Source organism: Limanda limanda, chromosome 12, assembly GCF_963576545.1.
Source record: "Limanda limanda chromosome 12, fLimLim1.1, whole genome shotgun sequence".
NCBI lineage: Eukaryota > Metazoa > Chordata > Actinopteri > Pleuronectiformes > Pleuronectidae > Limanda > Limanda limanda.
This window is the reverse complement of record NC_083647.1, coordinates 17714081-17732795: the sequence shown is the minus strand read 5'-3', so window position 1 is coordinate 17732795 and position 18715 is coordinate 17714081. Positions and strand designations below refer to the sequence as shown.

The 18715-nt window shown below is 40.3% G+C and overlaps 1 protein-coding gene and 2 non-coding genes across 3 annotated transcripts; 2 read left to right on the top strand and 1 right to left on the bottom strand.

The window, feature by feature from the left end:
* The first annotated feature begins 65 nt into the window (after positions 1-65).
* Positions 66-138, top strand: trnaa-agc (transfer RNA alanine (anticodon AGC)). The gene has a single exon. It is a non-coding gene; the product is annotated as a tRNA-Ala (tRNA).
* A 477-nt stretch (positions 139-615) lies between these two features.
* trnaa-agc (transfer RNA alanine (anticodon AGC)) lies at positions 616-688 on the top strand. Its single transcript has one exon. It is a non-coding gene; the product is annotated as a tRNA-Ala (tRNA).
* A 3054-nt stretch (positions 689-3742) lies between these two features.
* LOC133015484 (otoferlin-like) lies at positions 3743-17881 on the bottom strand. The gene is made up of 41 exons (XM_061082698.1): positions 17836-17881; positions 17020-17146; positions 16866-16920; positions 16570-16701; positions 16407-16469; positions 16227-16311; positions 15967-16126; positions 15270-15456; positions 15014-15200; positions 14599-14822; positions 14094-14202; positions 13697-13880; positions 13295-13415; positions 13110-13210; positions 12910-13000; positions 12694-12810; positions 12428-12580; positions 12130-12319; positions 11875-11999; positions 11653-11787; positions 10257-10418; positions 10050-10169; positions 9801-9962; positions 9472-9640; positions 9310-9383; positions 9104-9130; positions 8868-8999; positions 8613-8685; positions 8170-8279; positions 7789-7926; positions 7557-7688; positions 7312-7439; positions 7010-7180; positions 6705-6865; positions 6466-6608; positions 6251-6339; positions 5967-6065; positions 5613-5854; positions 5193-5371; positions 4495-4595; positions 3743-3923 (listed from the first exon to the last, which is right to left on the bottom strand). Exons 1-41 carry the CDS (start codon positions 17879-17881, stop codon positions 3743-3745), a joined length of 5385 nt encoding a protein of 1794 aa, XP_060938681.1.
* Between the last annotated feature and the right edge of the window lie 834 nt (positions 17882-18715).

Below are 18715 nucleotides of genomic sequence, written 5' to 3'. Positions count from 1 at the left end.
GTAATTAATAACTGAACCACTTGCCATATTATAAAAAGGTTCTAACGTTCATAGGGACTTCAGCCGGGGGATTAGCTCAGATGGTAGAGCGCTCGCTTAGCATGCGAGAAGTAGCGGGATCGATGCCCGCATCCTCCAGTCTTTTTTTTTTTTTTTCACAAGACTGAGACTTAAGACTTGGAAATACGAAAAGTAACCGTCGCTATTAATTCACTGTCCATCCGGTTAATTTAAACTTCAACTTTCGGCTGAATATGTCCCAAGAAACAGTTTGTGTTTACAGTACAGGGTTAAACCACACAGAATATATAATACATAAAAACATCAAAGGACGTGGACATGTAGACAACAGTCGGTAGAGTCAACTCACCACGTGATCCATTCTCTCCATGTTACGAGAAAACAACGTGAGTGAAACATTGCGTTACTGTGATCCGGCCTGACTTCAAGATATATATCATTTATATATTATATATATATATATTAAGATAATAATAAGATGGCAGCACATTCAAATTACAGTGTTTGAGGGGTACGTACAATATCGAACAATCACAAACGATAGTTCAATCCTGTACTACTTTCAAATTTCACATTCGCTCCTCATCTTACACCGGGGGATTAGCTCAGATGGTAGAGCGCTCGCTTAGCATGCGAGAAGTAGCGGGATCGATGCCCGCATCCTCCAGTCTTTTAATTTTTCATCCCTGTTTTCTTTTTCTATCGAGCAAACAAACCGATTTAAGATGGAATTAAATGAATTGAGACGTTAAAACTGTTTGTAGGCGGTTGTAAGTTCAGAGAAGAAAGAATAACTTCCTCCACATTTATTTTCTCAGCTTATGCCAGTTTTCTCATAACTGCAGAACAGATGTTGTTTGATTTTTATATTCAATTACAATTAGCACAAAGGCAGGTTGTTCTTAAAGTTGTTTGTTTCAAGAAAAACGGAAAAACTTAAACATGAAGCCCATAATATGAACAGATGACCGAACAGCTGATGGGAAATGTTTATTGGTGTCTCGTTCACAAATTCAAAAGTCATACAGAGGCTACTTTTAAATTCAAAATAATAGTCAGCAAAAAAAAAAAGCTTTGCAACAGCAGCAACCACAACAAGAACATCAATAATAATAATTTTAATAGTAATACTTCAAGCTAGATAAAACTACACTTGGAAATAATGACACACTTGCATGTTGATGGATTAAGGTCAATACCAAACTTGGAATATTGCAAACTGTAGCACGACTAATCTACATCTTGATGTCTTTTGACATTTTGCTAAATACTTTCTTAAGAATGAGAGGAAAACATACAAGTTAAAAAGGATTTGTTTACTGGGCAAATTCGAGCAGAGCTTTCAAGCCCCCAACATCTTCTTCACCATGTAACCAGGCATGTTGTACAGGAACAGACCCAGGATGGCGAACAGCAGCAGAGCAGTGACGATCTTGATGGTCAGCCACCGGTACTGGTTACACACCAGGTTCTTAACGGCTTTGAAAGGGATGAGGAACCACAGGAGGGCGATGTCTGGACGGCTGCATGAGGGAGAGCACAGATTAGTGGGATGGCTCAAACTGAATTTGTGTGACAGGAAATTTTATTTTTTGTCTTAATATTGTCTATATATAATATGCCAACATTTTGTCTTACATGTTTTAACAACATTGTAATAGTAATTTAGCTTTCTATAACATTTTTTCATAAAAGACTAATTCACCCTGGAATTGAGGAGGCATAATACTCCCAAAACGTCTTATATTATGAAATAAATTCTTGCTTTAAAATATTTTTAAAAACTTTGAATTTCTAGGAATAGTCACCACCTTCAATAACATCACAGGAAAACAGGTGGTTGGTTACATTCATATTAAATCATATTAAAAACCTTACATTTTTAAAAGTTTTGAAAATAAAAAAGGGCATTTACTTGAATATTTGAGCTGAATGTATGAGATAGGCTTTATAATTACTGATGAGACGAGAAGGCATGTACTGTCCTTTTAGAATGCAGTCTAAACACACATATAACATATACTATCACACTCACATGTACACATTTACACAGATGACAGTACGAGCAGAAAACTGAACAGTTCAGATCAATTTATTCCTAAATTTGAAATATCATACATACACATGATTGGGAAGACATGACACAACATTTGTTTCATGACAAAATATTATTCAAGCAGGACAATCTGAACACCAAATCCTCAGTCTCTAATCACTAAAACTTTAATATCCAATTGATGGTCGTCAGTTTTCATAGGTGAGCAGTGGACGTTGAATTAATTTGATGTAAATAAACAGTTATCACACCATCAAAAGCAAGGTGTTGCAAAAACATGCACCAAAAAAACCCAACATATTGCTACTGAACGCACACCCTTTGAAAAAGTCATCATCTGCTGGTTTGAACTCAGGCTCCCAACATCTTCTTCACCATGTAACCAGGCATGTTGTACAGGAACAGACCCAGGATGGCGAGCAGCAGCAGAGCAGTGACGATCTTGATGGTCAGCCACCGGTACTGGTTACACACCAGGTTCTTAGCGGCTTTGAAAGGGATGAGGAACCAGAGGAGGGCGATGTCTGGACGGCTGGTGGAGCACAAGAGACGTGAGCACATGTTAGAGCCGAAATCAGACATAATCCAAAATAGTTCATTGGAACCTGGAAACAGGTTTTCACGTTCTGATATAACCTGTGGTCAGACCTGCTGATCCAGCCGCTCAAGGCCAAAAATAAGTGCACCGTACCATTACGTCCACACACAGGGTTATATTCTGGTTGGTGTGGTGGTTGGATGTGTGTTGGGGCACCCAGCACGCCAGAGTGTATGGATTGTGTTGGTGTCAGGAGTGAAAAGGTCAAGTTTGACCAATGTGACACTACCAATAACTCAGTAGAGACGATGAGGACTAACTGAATAAGTGTTTTAGCCGGTTTATCTGTAAATTATCATCCAAACATTTAAGGAAAAGGTAGAATTTGAGATATAATTACGTTTTTAGATCTGTTATGGGGTCTGTATTTTACTCAAGAAGATGCGCACAAGGACAATTGCATTTATCACGTGAATAGTGAACGTAATAATTTAATAATAGTAAATTAAAAATACTTTGCTTTAAGGATAGTAAGATATCAGTGCGTGAAAGAAAAATGCCGGAAATTATATTGAATAAGATCATTTTAGATTTCTTTTAGCCTTTTTACAAAAAATAAGATTAGTTGGATCTTATGCTGGTGCACACGCTACTAATAAAAAGAAAATTCTGTAAAAAAACCTTCAGAATACTGACCAAAATAACTCAACATAATACAAAACACCAGAAGGCAAAGGTGAATTTAATTTCATATACGGTCAGCGTTTGATGGAGATTTGGTTCTAAGCTTCTGCTGCAGCTACTTGTCACAGTATTGGATTCTTACCTCTAGATCTAGTGATACTTTGACTCTGTTTGACTACACTGGTCCCATTACTACTGATGGTGGCTTGTTACGTCATGTACAGTGTTTGTTTTCACTGCATTCCTCACAGCATGTTGTTTTTATCTAGACCTATAAAATTACTCAGGATCTGCTTGACTGATATTATTGATTCTAGGTTCTTATGCAGTGGTTGAAGGGAAACCGTAGACAGGAAGTAAGCAGGGAAGAGCGAGAGAGAGCGAGAGGGCATCTGGTTAGTGAAATTGCTGGAGACCTTCTGCAGAGATGTCTGAGCAACATCTCAAGCTCCCAGCATTTTCTTGATCATGTAACCAGGCATGCTGTAGAGGAAAAGAGCCAGCATGGCCAGCAGCAGGAGAGCTGTGACAATCTTGATGGTAAGCCACTTGTACTGGGTGCAAACCAATTGTTTTATGGCTTTGAAGGGAGTGAGGAACCACTGAAGGCTGGTGTCTGGATGGCTGGAAGGACAGAAACACGTGTTCAGGAATACAGACTTTCAGCAGAATGGACCATTCTATTGTATCGCTTCTCAAATTTAAAGGTCAATGCTGCTGACATTACTGAAACACAGATCATTTACAGAATGTTGGGAACTTCTAAACGATTCTAGGCAGAAATAAACAAAATATATGAAGAAACGGCAACTTACCATGTAAAGAAGAAGAAAAGTCCAGAAATTGGTTGAAGTGAATCCGTTTAAATGTCTTTCCTCATTTCATGAAATAGCTTTTTATGTTTAATTTATATTTATTTATGCATTTTTTAAGTTTGTGTAAGACTTCCAGTTTTACGTTCATGACCGATTTATCATTCTATTTATTCATCGGTTTATTATAATTTTATTTATCATGCCATTTATTTTATTTATCTGCTTTGCCATTGGTTACTTTTCGGAGTCATGCCGGAGTTTTAGATGTATTTGTATATGAATAAATAAACATTCTTATTAGCTGTATGTGTAGGAGGCATAAAACTAGAAGCCAGAGCTTCCTACTGGACAGTGGGTTGATGGGATCACATCCTTCATACTTGGGTTTCTCCAGTGGCTCCGGTTCGTTGCGTCCTTCACCCACTGGGCTTTTTTCTGCTTCCTCTCCGGTCAGAAGGTGCAGCTCTGCTTCCACTTTTCCCTGTAAAGATCAACATATTTAAATTATTTAGATACGTAAAATGACTTAATTTCAATGCACAGTCTTGAATTACATAGGACGAACAGTATTTCAGTAGTTTTTTTATATTTTAATTTTTCTATCTGTTTTATTTTTATTATTTTGTTCCTTCGCCTTATTTTTTAAGTTTTATACAGATTTACCTTTTACATATTTCACCTTTTTAAATATCTTTTATTTCAACTCGAGAGAATTAAGTCACACTTTAATGCACCCAGACATTTTACTGACACTGAGTGTCCAGTCTTATATATGAATTAAATGAATCATACTGACTTTATTGATCCTCTGACTTTACCTCCAGCACCACTCTAATGTTCCTAGTTGTGTTTTTGGGTGAAACGTCTTGAGGAAATTCAATATATTGTCGTGGAATTGGTAAAACACATCGATGCCACACTCAGAATAAACTGTAAATCTTTCCTGTATCGTAAAAGTATCTCTGTCCTCAGCAGATCTTGGTTATCATATCAATATCATTTCTACTTCTGTGAACATCTGGATGCAGTCTCACTGATCCACGAGCAGAGCAGCAGACAGCTGTTTACTTAGACTCACCGTCAGCTCAAACTCGTCGTCTTCATTTCTGGCCACAAACGGCCACCAGCCCTTGATCCTCTTCTGTTTGAAGATGGAGACACAGGGCATCTCCCCCTCGTTTGTCACCATCTCAATAGTGCACTGCTTGGGAGTCTTTGCACCGCGAGGGAAACGGTTCAGGTCCAGCTCAATAGCACCTGCAAAGGGAGATTATTCAACTTAGATAAATGTACGAGACGTCTTCTCAGTTAACAAAGAAGAGGATCTGATGAGTATAATTGTAAAATATACTAAAATACATATATATTGACTTGTAGAGAGTATTCTTTGTGGTATCTGTTCAACAAAACTCTGAGCGTATAGCATCAGTTTTGATTCTGTGGCGTTAACGGGGATTCAGGAAGCAAAAACTTTATTTTAAAAGACTGTCTACCGTACCTAAGAAGTCATCTGCAGAGAAATGGTCGGCGTCCCACACTTGCAAGTTAAGACGAGCTGGAATCTTGTACTCGGTCTCGTCCCAGGCAAACATGGACTCTTTCTTTGAGATGACGATCTTCTCTTCAGCCATGAGGTAGTCGAAGGGGTAGACGAAGCGCCAGTTGAAATTTCCCTCCCCGGTGATGGAGTGGTAGTGGACGTCAGTGTCCTGCTTGTCCTCCTGCTGCCCTTTCAGCCAACTGTTGAAAGGGAACGGAGAGTGATGAATTCACAAAGTTGAACAAATAAAGTGTTGTTCTTCTATCATATATAAAGAAAGGAAGAAAAACATAAATTTAAACCCATACTTACCCTCGCACAAATATGTCACTGGATTTCTCTCCAGTAAAGATGTCATCGTCCTCTAGAACGACTTCATCAGTGTTCCAGATGATCACCCTCAGTTCAAACCTGGACATCAGCAAACACCACCAGATACAGCACATGACCAAATGAAGCATTTCTGGATGAATCCATCACATTTATTTACAAACAAGGTTCAAGCAACACACCAAGTTTTGGCCAACAACTAATTATAAAGAGTATTTGAATCCTGCAAACTAACTATGTGAGCCAGTTCTGAGGAGAGGACGTACTTCTTTGGTTTCCTTGGTGAAATGTCAAGTGCTGGGCCTGGAGCAGTCATGTCTTTGGGAAACATGTCCACCCACATCTCAATCCGTCCCTAATTTCAGTTGAACGAGACAAAACTCATATATTATTCAAGAAAATACCATTGGAATAAAGATTGTACTGATTTTCAAAATGTGTAGTTGGTGTGACTAGAGCTGATACGAATATATCAATGTACCTGTTCGATTCCCGGTTTGTCAGGATGGAGCAGGGGTCTTGTCTCCACGTGCTCTGGAGTGAGTTTGCATCCAGCCCGGGGCATATTCTCCCAGTGGTTCAACACAGTCAGAGCCAGGTGTTCATCCGTCTGCTTCTTCAAACCTGACAGACGGGATCAGGCACATGTCGATCAACTTCATCTTAAAGTGCTTTTGAAGGAGCTCCGTTTAATCAAGTGTGAGGGAAATCAACAGATACCGTTTTCATCCTCGATCTCAGTCTGTGCCATGAAGACACGGTTGTCCACCTTCACTCTTCCTCCGGGGCCATAGTGAGGCCCGTCCAGTTTCCCATCCTTGCACAGTTTAGCCAGGATCTGGGTGGGTTTCAATGGGTCCCTCCAAACATTGTAACCATGACTACAGAAAAGATGGAAAGTACATGACACATACATCTTTGTATAAACTAATGTAACTGCAGTTTGCTATATCCTGGGTTAAATACTGTTATACTCCTACAATCCTGTATTGCGCTGTGGCAGGAAGGTACGTTTAGATTCTTACATGGCGTAGCTACTATTGATGCCACTAGTGGCTCTGTGTTTGCTGTAAAAACGGTTCTCCAGGTCCAGTTTGGTTTCTCCGATCAGATCGTCAGTTCCAACCAGGTCCCAGTCGTAAATCGACACCGTGAGTGTGGAATCCATCGGGAATGTGGCCTCCACGTCAAAGGATCTGAGAGGATAACAAACGCAGGAGTTGTTGAGTTTTCGTGCATAAATGTAACTTTGTGAAGTCATATAAATCGTTTTGCTTAGTTTATATATGCATATAAAAAGGTAGAAAAATACTGCATATCCACTTACTTGCCAAACAAAGGGTTCAGCTGTTTGGAGATGTAGTTCTCCTTGTCTTTGATTTCTGTCTTTCCCAGTTTGATCGCGATGTACGGGTCAGCTTTCCCATTAATGTCAGCCGGGTGAAGATCAGTTGCCTTGAAAATAAGATGTTTTGAGCATGAATTAAATTACCAAAATAATCCTGTCTGCAGAATCGGATCTATTCCTGTTGTATTTGGAAGAAAACTTAGATTGAAATACAGAATACGTACCCTGATAACATAGATGCGGACGAGGAGGTTAATGGGGTCATTGTGAGGAATATTTTTAAACATTCCCATGCTGGAGTCGAAGTTCATTTCCCTGGACAGATCATCCGACACCTTGTACATGCACAGTGAGCCCTGAGGGGACAGAAACAAATGATTGGCTCTTTTGGGAAACCTGACCTGAGAAATGTTGCATCATAAACTTTGCATTCTACCCTAAGCATTCTGATCTTACTTTGAATTTCCCAACAATCCTGTCCTCGTCGGTCACGTTCGGGTCATCGTCATCGCCGCCCTTTCCCCTGAACAGGTTGAAACTGTGGAGCCAGTCCTCGAAGTTGTCAAATTCACTTTCCAGCTCCTTTGCATAAACCTTTTAGGGAAAGGGAGATAAAAAACAACCATTCAACCAGGTGGAGGGAATTCAGATGAAATGTAATTGTTACAGTGGCTAAAATGGGCCGCCATTAAATGTGTTACAATTATGTGGCCAAAACCAAATTGTCCTTTTTTAGTCGAAATTTTCCACCTTGTCATGTGCAGGTAAAAATTACATCCCCTTAATTTTGATCAGGACTGACTGTAGGTACTATATGTGTTGACTTTATATTATTACCTTCAGCTCGTGCAACTTTGGCTTTTTTTTCTCGAACGGGTCGAAGGTCTTCTTCTTCTTTCCTTTTCCTCTCTTGGTGCTTTTCACAGGAGAGTCCTCGGGTTTGATATCTGAGGACAGGCCAGCAGCAAGGACAGAGGAGGAATGGGGTGGGGGGGCGGGGGGACGTGGGGGAAGGATCAGAGCACTCGAGATATGAATTCCACATGAAAGTTGCCAAATGCCAGCTCTTATTGTGTACAACCAGCGTGCCATTGAACTGTATACAGCTGCAGTGTACAGCAGCTGTAATAACAATTTTGTAATTCAGCAAAATATTGAGATATGACGGGAAGTACATGAAAACAATTGTTAAAGATAACTTGAAAATATAGACACATACAACTTTGAAACTGAATAAAAAAAGCCCTGAGCCAGTTTTGTTTAAGGTCATCTGGATTTACCTCCAGCATCTGTAATGTCCACGTCGTCTTTGTCCTCTGAATCTGACATAGCTGCATCGTGAGCCTTGATAGCCTGTCGGAGCAGAAAGTCACATCTCGTCAGTGAGAAATAAAACCAAACTTAATAATACATTAAATTATGAGTTGGTCGAGCTAATATTCTATTTCTCAGTAAGACATTCACCTACAAGGCTTCCTGACAGAAACCCTTTTGCTTGTGGTTAACATGGTGAAAGGGTGAGAAGTTTTTCTTACCTCGGTCAAAGTTTCAATGGAGGCAAAATATTTGGACCACCAGTCCAACATGCTCTCGTCAAGTTCCTCCTCTTCGGCCTCCTCTCCCTTCTTCCTCTTCTTCTTCTTCCCCTTTCCATCCTTATCGTTGTCCTTTTTGTACAAAAAGGATCACAAGTCGTATCGGTTAAGTTTTTGGATTTGTTTAAACTCTGTACACAAAAAATAGTGTAGAAGCACCACAGCACTATTCTTACCTCAACTTTGACCACAGCATCAGAGCACTAGGTGGAAAAGCAGAATACATAATGTCATGTAATAATATTGTTTTGCATTATAATCACAATCTGTATTTTTTGTGTGGAATCTCTGTTTCATTTCTATTTATATAATGTTCTTTAAGTAGCATTATTAAATAAACTGGGTCTTGTTCTTTGAATAAAAGTAAAAAAAAGAAACGTACAGAGTCGAGTTTGACCACAGTGTCCATCTTCTTAAAAGCCGGCTCAGATTCCATGCCGACGACAATAATTTCCTCTGAAAGATAAACGGTTGATGGGAAGTTAGACCCGGTCATTATAGGGTTAACCCATTCTTCATCATTTTTGGCTCCTTCGTTTCTTACCTGTTGTGTTTGAGGACCAGTTGTTGGCCTGTTTGTCCGTAGCCCTGTAGATGAACTTCCTCAGGCTGGTGACGGCGTTGGAGCCGACCAGAGTGTAGCGACCAAAGGCCCTGCAGTCCACCACTCGGATGTTCAGTGGCGGGTGGAGCAGCTCATTCTCAGGCAAATCCTACCCAAACAAAATCCAGAATTATATAAATAAAAACCGAATTTTCATGTTTACATTTATTTGTCAGCAGTACACTGGAGGCATGTTTTCTGTGTTGAAGGTAAATGTAGGAAATGGAGTAACCCCTGATTAGAAACGAGGACTTTAAAGGATCACATACCACTTCAAACCACTTGACCAGGGTGCTGAAGTTGGGGTTTTTCTTGTAGTTGGGGATGAGGGCCGACTGAACCCCCTTCCCGGCGCATTCGATGTCTACGCGAGGCCGATCCACCAGGGCCAGATTCACCCGTTTCAGGTCTCTCAAACCCCAGAACAAAACCTGAAGCGTAGGGAGGTTCAACAATGTTCAAATTCAAGCTTGAATACATTTTTTTACACCGTCATATTTAACATTTTCAACTTTTACCTCAATCCTGTACTTGCTGAGCACTGGTCTGATCCCCAGGGGTACAGGCAGGAGTGGACCACGCTCCATATCTGTAGGGCCTTCTATCGGAGGCAGGTCGGCTTTCCCATTGGGTCCAATCTAAGAGACGGGACAGGAAAGCAAAGTGACATTTGTAGCAGTCACATAAGCACACAGCTCGATGATGTCTGCTTTTCACACACTGACCTGCAGGAGTTCAAAAGCCGCCAGCATTTCACCAGCGGTGCAGTTCCCACGGTAGATCTGATAGTACTCCAGCTGCGGAGGGAAGCGCGGGGGGCCATAGTGCTCGTCGGCCATCTTGACCACGGGCTTGGCAAAGGTCCTGCCCATGAAGTCCGCTTTGCCCTGCAAACACACGACAGATAAAACCTCAAATGTCCACAGCATAAACCTGAAATGTGGTTTGAATTTGGAAAGGAGGGTATTTTTGATCTCTTGTACCAAAGCCATTAGCATTTAGATTACAATTATCAAAAAAATGAAAAACAGTATAATTATGCGATTTTTACCATCAGCATGAAGAAACATGGCTTGAGATGCACATGTTTCAACAACAGTTACAGAGCGCTGAGGGTAAAAAAGACAAAAACAACAAAAAAGACAAAAGCCCTGAAATAACCAGTGAACTGCAAAACAGACATGTTGATATAATAACAAAAAGATCAAAAAAATATTACTGAATCTTCCTGAAAAGATTATATTTAATCTCTCTTGCAGTTAGTGGTTGTAAAGAGTCCAAATTCTCCGTTAACCACATACCAAAAAAAAAGCACAAAATGTGATGTAAAGGAATGCATCAGGTATAAGTCCCTCATCCTCGAGGACTGTGGAGAATTACTTCATTGATATATGTCTTATTCCTCTTGCATGCCTTTCAACACTATTTATTCTGCACACATATCAGTGTTTCCAAAGAACATCAGAGCATCAGAATCCACACTCTACTTATCCATCATCCAAAACAATGGTGTAATTGTCAGGAGCAAATATAAAATATCAGTCAGCAAAAGCATTTTATCAGCACGACAGAAAAATCACTGGTGCATGTTAGGATGTATAACTTGTAACAGAAGAACATGATATTAAAGACATATCACAACCTGGTTTTTGTGACATGTCTTACATTTCAACTGAAAATGGCATAATGTTAAATTATTACAGTCAGAGTTGGGGGAATGGGGGGATAGATGGCCTATATAAACAGCAACAGGCAGCAAACTTTGCTTTAAGCCAGTTGTAGAAATCACAGATTGTTTTATGAGACATATCTAACCCACTGTTCAGTAAAATCCATGATACTTTCAGCTAACAGCTAACGTTCTCTACAATACGTTTTAAATTTGTGCATCGGATGTAAAAATACATGGAAAATACACTGAATGCTCCAAAATAAAACCATATATTAACTTTGATACTTTTAAAAAGTTTTTTTTTGCATTGCAGTTACAGCCTCTCGCCTGTGGGAGTGCTGCAGTCCTCGGACGAAGATGGACCAGCACAACAAGACTGTTGCTACACGGAAACTCAACCTGTTTGTTCACGTTACTTCAAACAGAGACTATTTCCAAACAAACCTTACCACTGTGTCTTGATCATAGAGTTCAATGACGATGATGGGGGGGTCGTCTCTCAGCTCATTGGCTTCTCCGAACAACTCCACGTTCTCAAAGACCAGCAGCTGGTCCCACGTGGGGCAGAGGGTTTCAGGTAAGACCTGGAGAAAAGACAGACAATGGCGGTGGTGTTGAATCTGCAATACAACCGATCATATTTTAGGTGACTGGGAGGAGTCGGTGCTTACCTCGGTGACCTGACTTTGCGTGGAGAAGAAGATTCTCGCAAAGGGATCGGACAGACCTGTGCTGTCAGCAGCAAACAGGCTGCGAGCTTGGTACATGTGGACCCTCAGCTGGAAGATTTGCTTCACTGTGGAGACCAAATCACATATCAATGCAAATCCAAATACATTGGTAGATATTTTTGTTTGTATTATTTCCATAATGTTTATATCCTTAATCCTTAATGTGAGAGACAGTGAATTGGTTGATGGTCTTACTCATGTAGGTGAGGCTAATGGGAGGTGAGAACGGCATGCCGGGTCCTTTGGACAACCTGTTCTCCTCAAATCCATTGGGGAGGCCACTCAGGTAGTCCTTGCGCTGCCTGTTCAGACCCAGCCACAGATAAATCTCTATCTTGGACTGCACTGTCCAGCCAGCAGGCCCGAAGCCTTTCTTTCCAGGGATCTAAATAAATACAATAAAATCGTTCTTTTATCCTGACAAAACTGTTTTGTTACAGAAGACAAAAGGGATTTGATAAATTTTACTTTACAATATTGGATGTAAACTCACCCTCAGAAAGATTGTCTTGACTTTGCCGCACTCCTTCCCCCTTTCCTCCTCAACGGTTGAGTACAGGATGTCCTTGGAGGGCACGCGTGCATAAGCAATGCGCTTCCCGTTACTTATCATCCATATGAAAACATCAGGAACACTGTGCTGAGGCTATAAGAGGAAGAATGTTCATATAAAACATGATGAGACCACAATGACACATGCATGTAAACAAACAACACAGTTTTTTGAGTGCTAGGCAAATATGATATTGCAGATCTTACTTCATCAGCCAGGAAGCGCAGCTTTGTGAGGAAGTTCTGAGCCAGCTTGATCTTATCTCTCACTGTGCTTTTCTTCACCTGGGACCTCATGGCCTTCGCTTGCTGGCCAATGGACTCCTACAACCAGAGACAGGCCATCGTTCAGCAAGAAGGTAAAATATATACAATCAGCAACTGTGAGAAAATCATCGCTCCTCCATTCTTTTATCCACGTACCACTTCTGACATGCACAGCTTCAGTCTCTCCCTGTCAAGTTTGGTTTTACCGGACTGGTTCTGGTCCTTGTTTGCCAGCGCAAGATACTGACTGAAAGAAGAAGAGCTCACTCAGTTTGACAATCTTTATTAATCCATTATAGGACATGATGAACAAATAATGCCTTTACAATATTAGGTAAATGATAAAGATGAAGTACCTGCATCCGTGGCTGAGTTCCTCCAGGACTCCCCTGAGTCTGCGCTCAGGATAGGACTTTTCTGTCTTAATGACTTCCTGCACATCGTTTAGTCCGTCCTCCTGCAGAAACAATGAGGTAAGTAAGACGTAAGTTTGTGTGCATGTGTGTGGGTGTTTGTGTGTTTGTGTGTGTCTGTGACTTACCAGTTTATATGCTATGTTGTCTATGATGTTGGCATTGTACAGCCTCCTTCTCTGATCCTGCCACCAACTCTTGATGTAGATACACGGCTTCCTCTCAAAGTACGGCAAGTGGAAGTAGTTTCTGTGAATTGGAATAAGAAATAGCTGCGTAAATAAAAAAGCTCTCGGCTTAAATGTGGCACACAAACGCTGACTTTGACTAAAAGGAAATGATTTTCAGAGAAAAGCTTTATTCACAAAAAAGAAAATTTCAAACTATTCAACCCTCTACAAAGAGTTGCTACTATCTAATACTAAAAAATATAAATACAACCCATGCTTTTTGCCTGCCTTTGATTATTCATAAAGTAGTCGTTTGTTGTTTGCATTGTCCAACTATTAGAATGAAATTCTTGCCCTGACCGATCAGTGATGACAGGCTTCATAGGAGGTGTAGTTGCCACCGATGTCAGGTCTCCGTCATCCTCCACCTCCTCGTCGCTGGAGTTGTGAATCAGTTCAGTTTCTTCTTCTTCTCCGTCGCCTCCACCCTTCTTCCCTTTGGTTTTTGTCTGGACAATCCCGTCCATCTCGTTCCCGTAGTAACCTTATAAACAGCAACAATAGTAGACTATAAAACTGGCCTCGCTTGTAGAACATCTTAAAATAATGAGCAGGTTTATTATGGCCCGTGAATTAGCATGAAGTACAGTAACAATAGTTACATTAGAATACTATGTTAAACCTGCACAATTTCTGCCAGAAATAAAATAAACAGAACAAGGTTGTTTAGAAAAAAGGAGAAGGTAATGGACAATACCTATGGTGACCTCAAAGTTGATGGGCTTATCTCCAATCTTTCTATCTATCATTGTTGCCTCGAGGAACGATCCGAAGAGGAAAAATTCCTCGACCTTCCCAGTTGCGGTCTGTGAAATAAAGAAGCAGGTGTGAGTGTCTGAGTGAGAGTAAACACTGTCCCACTTTTTCTTAATTGAAGAAAATTCAGGAACCAAACAAAACAATTGATTTCAACCCATTATAATAGATGACACCACGTCCTTATGGTGGTGTAATACAAGCTGATGGACATTGAAATGAATCCCTGATGACCTGAGGATACGCTCCCACTGTCCTCAATTGAATCTGCTGCGTGACTCACATTGTCCCCAAACAAAAAGAAGCCATATTAACTCAAACAGTGTGTTAATAATGCACCAGGTGGTCTAAATAAAGACAATGAATAATTCACATTAGCTGCAGCACAATGACCACAGAAACAATTGGTTTCCTCTGCATGGCCGCTCATCCTGGCAGGAACCCACCTCTGAGATGTTGGGCACTCCCTCAACCTGAGCTTCTGTGGAGCTGGCCACCTCGGGGGAGGAGGGGTCCAGGATCTCCACACCCAGGCTGATGAGCAGACGGGCTCTGAAGGACACCCCCTCTCCGAGTCCTTCGTTCAACTCCTGGTATTCGTCCATCAGGCTGTAGGTCCGAGTGGAGCCGTACATGTTAACCCAGGCAGGCCCCAGTGTGGGAAGGAAGCCTTTGAGATATAGGAATAGATAGAATTTGCATTTCATCATTTGCAGCTTATGGATGGAAAAGCTTGAGCACTGAGAAGATCCGATAACACTGTCATAAGTATATAGAATTTTCTTAATGTCCTTTCAAATCAGATCTTCAAAACTTACATGATTCAAATAATTATTCCTAAAAGGCCAAATAATAAATCACCTTTGTCCCCGTCATTAGAAATCTTCCGCAGGTCCAGGAAGTGTGTTCCTATAGCAACATCATTCACTTTATCAGAGTCACGGAGCTGGATCTTTATGCGCTTGCACAGCGGTGGAAACATCTCAGTGAAAACGATTTGCTCGTTCCAGATGGGCTCGTAGCAGCTCTTCTGAACTGATGTTTTCCCCTGTGATCACATATTACAGTCATTGTCTGCATGTCACACAAATAAGAGGCAGATATCTCTTTCACATACCTTCTGCCCGGCAAACAGTACTTGAACATAAGGATCGACCAGGTCCTTATTTTCTCCGATGAAGGCCTTCTTAACATTGGCCATGATGCTGGTGTTCATTCTTGGAAGTCCCTCGGCTCTGTAGATCTTCAGGTAGTAGCGAGCCCACTGTCGCTCTGCGGGAACCCCCTCAGGTAATAAGAGATTTCTATAACAGAAACAGGAAATACAAAACAAGACAAGTGACACATGTTACAAGGAACTTTGTGAAGCTGAGAACGATTCTACATTAAAGGTTCAGTGTGTAGAATTTAGTGACATCTAGTGGTGAAGTTGCATGTTGCAGCTGAATACCCCTCACCTTCCCTTTCCCAACATGAAAGAGAACCTGTGTTAGCCTTCCATTGTCATAAAAACTCAAAAGGTATTAAGTTTGTCCAGTTTGGGCTACTGTTAAAAACATGGCCGCCTACGTAGAGAGGACCCACTCCCAATGTAAATCCAAAGTATTTAAATATAAAGGGCCCATTCTAGGGGTAATAAAAACAACAATTTGTACAATTTAGACCAAACACACTGTTGAAAAAAATCACTATGATTGTTTTATATTCAATTTCTGCCAATAGATCCCTTTCACCTGAATCTTACATACTGGACCTTTAAGCTTAAGTAAATTATAATGAAACAAATGTATTATGCACAATGAAAATGTACCTACCCCTCTATGTCATCCTCATCAGACTCGTTGGCCTTGTGCGGAGTCTTTATTGTGTCTCCTTTTGCCACAACTGCGACGTCACACTTCACGTAGCCTTTACAACCCGCTGTGATGTCCTCAGGGTCAGACAACAAAGCCCATTTGTGGTTAAACTGATGTTCTGCAAGAGAAAAGAGAAAATACATCATCCAAACGCTGAAAAATATGTATTGTTGGGATTTATTTGTAATAACAAGTCTGACTTTGTGGTGATCCTTTACCTGGCTGTGAGTAGATTGTTCCAACGTCCAGTTTAAATGACCCAACCAGCGTTCCACTACGCAGAAGATTTTTAGAGTGGATGACCTAAGGGTGAGTTCAGGGAAATGAACAATAAATGCACTCGTCTTGTAGCAGAATCTGTTTTATAATGCATTGATGAATTAAAATGAACTACTTACAGACACCTTCAGGATTTTGTCAAACATAACATCTGGAGGGACGTGGAAGTCAAAGACAAAGTACTGGAAAAGAGAAGCGTTTGTGATGATGTTATCAAGATCCAGCCCTTATTTCCATTATGTTGTAGGTTTTTGATACAGTGTGTTGTAATGACCCACTCACTTCATTGTAGTACGGGCAGTTGGTGGATTCCTTCATGGAGGTGTACTTTTTATCTTCTCCAATCTCCACACAGACCATGGGATCCATGTTCAGTCCAATCAGCTGTCTGGCCTCGATCACTGTCACACTCACCTGGAATCAAATGATCAAGTGGTACAGACTAACTGGCTGGTAGGCTGATTGATTGATAATGTACCAAAATTAGGATTAAAGATGAAGATCAACTCCGTTTGTGCAAGTATAATGTACTTATATATAATGGATAATTGTATCAGGAAAGAATTGGTTTCTCTTACTTGGTAATCTACTGGTCTGCCAGAGCTGGGCTCCATCTTTATGTCTGGTTTGGATCTATGAGGTATTTGAGGTGTCAGAACATGAAATATATAAAATGTATAATGCGATAAAAACTGTTAACAGCAGCCATATCATCGATAGAACATCGCTTGCCTCTTGTTCGATACATTGGTGGTAACGGCTGTGACTGAGGCCACTGAGATGGTGTCGAGGTCCTGTCCTCCTCCCATGAACATACCCTGCCCATCCAGATTTTCTGTCTCCAGGATAGCTGGCTCATCTGGAGATCATGCAAAGGAGACACTAAAACGACAGCTGGTACCAAAATAAAAGTGCTTCAAACTTGGGGATACTTAAAGCTGAACTTAAAGCAACACTATTGCAACTTTTAACCTTAAAATATCACAAACTAAAAATAGTGAGATTACCCTGAACAACTTCTTCTCCTTTCACTATATGTAGCTCTAATGAGAGGTCTCCTGTGAGACGTGTGTAAATGACAGATTCCCGAAGTTTAAACTGTCAGAATAAGGCTTAGCAAGTTCAAGAGTAATGCTGAACTGTAGATCGGTTAAGAAGACAAAATAAAACATCTATTATTCTCGGATATTCAATTAGAAAACTTTAAAAATATGAATATTTTTGAACAGAATGTGGATAATGTTTCAGTTCGGTGAGTGGGACGACACAGTCAACACATTGATACACTTTTCTTTCTCTACATGAAAACCATTGAATCACTCGAACACGGAATTAATCCTCACGTGTGGCTGCAGAGGGCGCTGCTGCTCATTAAAAGTTCCATAGTGTTGCTCATAGATCTATCATGTGACGAACTATGCATTTATTTCTTCAGGATAAGCGTGTAAATGTAAAATGGGATTTAAACCAGCATGAGTTGGAAATATCGGCCAGGATTTCTTCACGTCTTTGACCTATTCCTCTGTCAACCATCTTATATACTGATACCTCCGTTTCTGTCCTCCTTGTGTCCACGGTGCTTACTGCGCTTCATGGTGCAAAACACTTCTTTGTGTGCTCTATGGAAGGAAGTAATTCATGAAGAAAACATTAGTGTATATGTATATTTTGTAAATGCACTTACTCTCCTCTAAAAAGAAAAAAACCTTAATATTCATTGAAAACCAAAGAGATAAACATTAACATTTTATGCAGCCAAAACCTTTCTGCCTGAAAAGTCATAAACCTCTGTTGCTCAGTAGTGTAAAGCCCCCACAGACTAAACCATGACACTCCAACATCCTGCTATCAGTATAAGTGGGCCAACAACTCATTGCTACAAAATCTAAGTCTAAATATTCAAAATATTCGATTCAGATCTGTTATATAAAATAAAAAATATAAAAATATGCCTTAGGAAACATTTCATTCCAGTAATGTGTGTATGCTCACAGTCTGTCTTTGTGATACCACACCCTGGTATAGCTTTCAAAAGGGGCTCTCAATTATTTAAATCAGCTGATATTAATTCCTCAATTAAATAGGATACATTTCACAAGGATTGTTTAAAATAATACACTTAACTCAACTGTAGTAATCAATCGAGTGCCCTTGGTGCACAGAAAAGGGATTTTTTTTTACATGATCAATCTGTTAATTACTTCACAGAGAGGTATTTTCTAAGGTAACCGTAAGTAATTTTACTACTTTATGTTTTCAGAGTGATGTGTAATAGTAAAAAATAAAATACTTCATATTTTAAAAACAGGTCACAATGGATTAAAAAGTCAACACCCCTATAAACGATATATTGCAAAGTATAAACAATACAAATCCAGGTTAGAATTCACAAAACATGCAATAAAAAATAACTGCAACAGACGTAGAA